The 5,819-nt window shown below is 32.6% G+C and overlaps 1 protein-coding gene across 1 annotated transcript in view; it reads right to left on the bottom strand.

Annotated features, from left to right (window-relative positions):
- The window catches only part of LOC107654304 (TNF receptor-associated factor 2-like), a 10,200-nt gene extending 5,445 nt beyond the window's left edge, over nucleotides 1-4,755 (bottom strand). Inside the window, exons 1-7 of the mRNA XM_016441329.1 lie at nucleotides 4,661-4,755; nucleotides 3,016-3,226; nucleotides 1,525-1,603; nucleotides 1,315-1,413; nucleotides 1,009-1,170; nucleotides 851-925; nucleotides 646-720 (exon numbers count right to left, since the gene is read on the bottom strand). Coding sequence (XP_016296815.1) covers nucleotides 646-720; nucleotides 851-925; nucleotides 1,009-1,170; nucleotides 1,315-1,413; nucleotides 1,525-1,603; nucleotides 3,016-3,203 — 678 coding nt within the window. The 5' untranslated portion in view covers nucleotides 3,204-3,226; nucleotides 4,661-4,755. The remainder of the gene's footprint in view (nucleotides 1-645; nucleotides 721-850; nucleotides 926-1,008; nucleotides 1,171-1,314; nucleotides 1,414-1,524; nucleotides 1,604-3,015; nucleotides 3,227-4,660) is intronic.
- Nucleotides 4,756-5,819: the final 1,064 nt, after the last annotated feature.

Here is a 5,819-nt window from a genome sequence, read left to right as displayed (position 1 = left end):
ATAAATATTAATTTATTTCAAGTAACCAATGATTTTCATGGTTTTGGTTTTAGCTTTAAGACCAATAATAACATTTTGCTTTAAAACAAATTAACCCTGTGTTGTATGTACATTATGCTGTACACTGAGGTTTGGGATAGAGAAAAAGAAAAGTATTGAATGATATTCCAGACAATATTGAAAAGGCAAGTGCAAAGGGATTGCGATTCCATTTGAGTTTTGTGCGGGTTGGAGCAAGACGCGGAGAAAGTTAAACAACAAATGGGTGATTTTCTATTGCTATTCAAAAATGACAAAATCATAACTTGTAATACTTGGAAATGCAATTGCAAATGGACTTTGCGTTTCCATTTTAAATTTGGCAGACATGTTACATACACGGAAAAGAAAATGGAAACACAAATGCATGATTTGCAATTGCGTTTGGATTATGTCACAATGTATGCATCCACAAATTGAAAACGCAACTGCGAATACTATTTGCAATTCCTTTTGAATATTGTCCGGAATATCATTCCATAGAAAAGGGTAGTTCATGACCATTTTTTTTACTCCAACTGATTGTGTTTATTATTTGTAAACTTGTTTTCAAAACTGTACAACTGTGTTAAATTATAGGATTCTAGCTATGAAAACTGTACTTACTGACATGTCGCAGCCAACCACATGATATCTGCATGGAGTCCTGAATTTGCTGCAGAACTTGATGTGGTCAACATACTAAAAAGAGGAGAGCAAAGAAATTAAAATATCGACCATCCGTACATACAGTTTGGCTAGTTCTGTTTTCTTAACTGAGTGTTACTGAATAATACTGTAATTTTGTGTGATATGTTTTTGATTACCACACCTTTTCCCTGGGGATTTTCTTCTTCGCACATCCTTCACAAATCATAGGATATTTGGGACAGATCTCATCATGGGCCTGTGAAAGCATCATTTTGTAACATAAAATGCTTTTTTCCCACCCTTCAAATGAACACATCTTTTCTCAGACCACTCACTTACCTTGATGTTTCTGAAGTGAAATGGTTCTTTACAGTACTTGCAGTTGAGAGTTCTCTCAGGACACTCGCGTTCATTATGACGCTCCTGTTCGTTCAGTCTAATGAGCTCTTTGCACAAGGGACACGGCAGAATCATGAACTCACACTTCCCTTCATGGCTCAACTACAAAAAACAAACAAAAAATATGACACAAGTTACCAACTGAATAATGAGAAACTCTCCATTTATACTGAATATTTATGCATATGTAGTGTCTAAATACTTCTGCTCCTGTATATCAATAAAGCTAATGTTAATGAACACAACCTCATAATCCTTAATACTGCCTTTCCAGGAGCAGCCTTCGTTGAAGCACACAGCTGGAAGATTTTCAACTTCTCTTCTGGCAGCATTGTCGGGAAATGCCTGCAAGAAAACACAGAGAATGTGCATGCTCTGCAGTAAAGGTTTGGCTTTAAATCATTTTAAAAATGCTCACAAGTCTGGATTCACATTAAGCAAAGCTTTTGCGCTTACGCAGCCTGGTTTGAGGATTGACGTGGGCTCTTCGAAGATGTCCTCCTTGATACAGGCATTACATTTCTGTGGTCCTGATCTAAAATGGCAATGCAACACACATTAGCTATTTTGACATCAACATTTTTGGCATCAATGCTTAAATATTTGTTGTGATGTGAAATTGTATTTTTTTTTTTTTATGTATAATCACTTATAATTACTATCATTATATATATTAGATTCCAAGGTAAAACTATAAGAAAAAATATTGCATACAAAAAAAAAAACTAAAAACTTTTATACCTCAAAATTACACTATTGTTCCAAAGTTTGGGGTCAGTAAGATTTGTTGGTGGGAAAAAAATACTTTTTACAGAAATGATGGATTAAATTGATCAAAAGTGACAGTAAAGACATTTATAATTTTACAAAAGATTTGGATACTTGCTGCTCTTTTGATCTTTCTATTCATCCAAGAATCCTGAAAATATGTATCACGGTTTCCACAAAAAATATGAAGCAATGTTTTCAACATTGTCAATGATAGGAAATGTTTCTTGAGCAGCAAATCAGCATATTAGAATGATTTCTGAAGGATCATGTGACACTGAAGACTGGAGTAATGATGCTGAAAATTCAGCTTTGCATCACAGGAATAAATTGCTTTTTAAAATATATATTTACATAGAAAACAGTTCCTTTAATTTGTAATAACATTTCACAATATTACTGTTTTTATTACATTTTTTGATTAAATAAATGTAGCCTTGGTGAGCAGAAGAGACTTAGCTTAGATCACAGCAATAAATTACAATTTAAAATATGTGACCCTGGAGCACAAAACCAGTCTTAAGTGTCAATTTTTTCAATATTGAGATTTATACATCATCCGAAAGCTGAATAAATAAGCTTTCCATTGATATATGGTTTGTTAGGATAGGACCATATTTGGTTGAGATACAACTATTTGAAAATCTGGAATCTGAGGGTGCAAAAAAATCTAAATATTGAGAAAATCACCTTTAAAGTTGCCCAAATGAAGTTCTTAGCAACGCATATTACTAATCAAAAATTAAGTTTTGATATATTTACGGTAGGAAATGTACAAAATATCTTCATGGAACATGATCTTTACTTAATATCCTAATGATTTTTGACATAAAAGAAAAATCAATACAATGTGTTTTTGGCTATTGCTACAAATTTACCCCAGCGACTTAAGACTGCTTTTGTGCTCCAGGGTTACATATATTTAAATAGAAAACAGTTATTTTGAATTGTAATAATATTTCACAATATTACTGTTTTTACTGTATTTTTGATCAAATAAATGCAGCCTTAGTGAATATAAGAATAAAAGATGCCAAACTTTTGAACGGTAAAAGTGTCATCATTCCGGTATTTCCATATGTGTCAATTGCACCAATGAATGTTTTTAAGTCATTGCATCAGAACTGAATTTTATTGGCCAAATAACTGCATCTGTTTTTGATCAGCAGACTGAATTACCCAACAGTCCGGTTGAAGCAGTAAGAACAAAAGCGATGGCCGCACTGCGCTTGGAACGGTCTCCTCAAAATGTTCTGACAGCAATTGCATAAATGTTTGTCTTCAAGTTTGTTGGCCAGAATCTTCTTTGGGAACCCGGGCTTGTTGTTCTCCATGGAGGACGGGGGAGAGGGTTCTTGAGCAGCCATGTCCTCCTCTAAACCTTCCTGATCTAAACCAAAGAGAATCCACAGTGGCAGAAAACTATTATTAAATATAGACAACAACAGGGACTTTCCATTAAAAATAAAGATTATTACATTATTACATCCTCACATTTGAGAGTTTGCATCTCACAATTCTGAGTTTATATCTCGCAATTCTGTTTTTTTTTTTCCTCACTGTTTCCGTCATGGAATTAATTTTTTTTTTTTTAATTAAAATTCAACTTTTTATCTCACAATTCTGAGTTTATAGCTCAAAATTCTAACTTTCTCAATATTGTGAGTTTATATCTTATAATTCTGACTTTTTTTTAGAATTGCAAGTTCTGAATCCCATAATTCTGAGTTTATATCCCACAATTTTGAGTTTATATCTCAAAATTCATACTTTTTTCCTCAAAATTGCAAGTTGATATCTCGCAATTCTGAGTTTATATTTGTGAGATATTTCTTCTGAAATATAAACTCAGAATTGCGAAAAATAAAAAGTTGCAATTACAATTATCTCATGGCGGAAACAGGTTTCCATACTCTGCAAATAATTATTTCATGTCATTTATTTATTTGGTGAATCAGTGAGATAATGCAAAGTCAGGCAGATGATTTCAGGGAGACGCAAAACCTTAAGTTGCACATAAAGGTCCCGATGATCTGAATTTATTTATTATTTATTATTATTATTTATTTATTTATTTATTTTTTGTAATGTTGAACATTATCGTTTACCTTGCTATTTATCAAGCAATCTTACTTTAAAGAACGAAATTAAATAAGCACTAACATGCAAAATGTAGCATTACACCTAACACATATTGTGCTGTCTGTTATGATTTTAGAAGCATATTCAGAGCTGTCTTGCTGTTTGTAAGCACATTATGAACAATAAATAGCATTATTATTTATACATTAATAACATTTATTGCGTTTGATAAGATTGTTATGCTCTGCTAGCAATTGCACAGGCTGAAATAAGTATTGTAAAGTAATTAGATAAACATTTAAAAAAAATAATGATTGACAGACTCGTGCACAGCAGGCCACATAATACGAAAGCTCATCTCTTTGTTTCTGTTTCAGTTTTGCTTGTATGTGTGTGTTTGCATACAGACATCCACACAAATGATGTATAATAGTGTACAGTGGTGTGAACATTCACATGAAACACACACTAGAGCCTTTCAAAGCACTTTTGTCAGATATCGACATGCAGCCCGTCGATATACATCATGCAATCAGCTGACAATTGCACATCTCATCTTTTCCTCTGTTGCTAAGCAAATGCAACATTTTTCGGATGGTTGTTGCGTCCTTTCTGTACCGCCACGCCTCTTTTAAATGCATTAAAGGGATATGGTGAGCCTGACAATAAACGTACATGCAATATAATGAGAATCAAAGAGTGCATTCTGAGACAGACGCACTGACGCGCGCGTCAGACTTACCGCACCGCGATGAGATTTCACTTTCATTTGCTCGGTTCCGCTCGGGCTCTGATGGACGGAGGCGCGCGGCGTCTGCTGTGTTTTGGTGGTCGACATTGTTGAGAAGAGCGCGTGCTCTTTCACAGGATTACGTCATAATGTGAGCATGCACTAGGCTTTTGGATCTCTGAGCTTGTTTTTTTCTAACAGGAGGACTATCTACCACGATAACCTCCTGAAATGCAGGAAAAATTATTATTTTGGTGCGTAATGTAGATACATAATATCCATTTAAATGTTTACTATTAATATATATATCTTTTTATTATTGTTATTATTATTAGTTTGGTACATAATATTCATACAAATGTATAATACTCATATTGACTATTATTATACAGATCTACTGTACTTGATACTTGATACTGAACTGTACTACAATAATGACGAGAATAGTGTCAACAATAGCGAGGAATTTAGAATAATAATATTATAGAATAATATTCTAAAAGATATATAAAACCAAATAGTCAAAAATGCATGCGCTATATATATCAGATCTGCATTTATATGTATGTATGAATGTGTGTGTGTGTGTGTGTGTACACTGTATATGTACACACACACACACACACACACACACACACATATACAGGCCTATGAAACACATGCATATGTTTGAACATTATTAGAATAGAATATTTTTATATGTTGAATATATGTACATATATATGTTTTGAATATTTTATTTATATACATATACATGTATATTCTTATTGCTGTATAATATTCAATAAAATTAATAATTGGTTTTCTTAATATTATAGATATTATTATAGTATATGTTGGATGTATGCATAATCACACACACACACACACACACACACACACACCCACACACACACACACACAATTTATGACTGTATAATATAATATATTATATATAATAATAACAATAATAATGTTTTACTTTTTATAGCGCTTTTCCAAAGTGCTTTACAATCAACAATAAACATAAAATACATAAAAGAACAGGACAAATACAATAAACAATTCAGAATACACATCATTCTCCACAAACAATCATGGTATCTCAGTCAAATATATAGTCCTATGTAATATATAGAATATTATTATATTCTTATATGCATATGCAAAAAAACATGTCTTGAATTATTTT

The sequence above is a fragment of the Sinocyclocheilus anshuiensis genome, unplaced genomic scaffold (assembly GCF_001515605.1).
Source record: "Sinocyclocheilus anshuiensis isolate Anshui unplaced genomic scaffold, SAMN03320099.WGS_v1.1 scaffold163, whole genome shotgun sequence".
Taxonomy (NCBI): Eukaryota; Metazoa; Chordata; class Actinopteri; order Cypriniformes; family Cyprinidae; genus Sinocyclocheilus; species Sinocyclocheilus anshuiensis.
Note: the sequence above shows the minus strand (reverse complement) of the source record. Positions and strands in the feature narration are given on the sequence as shown.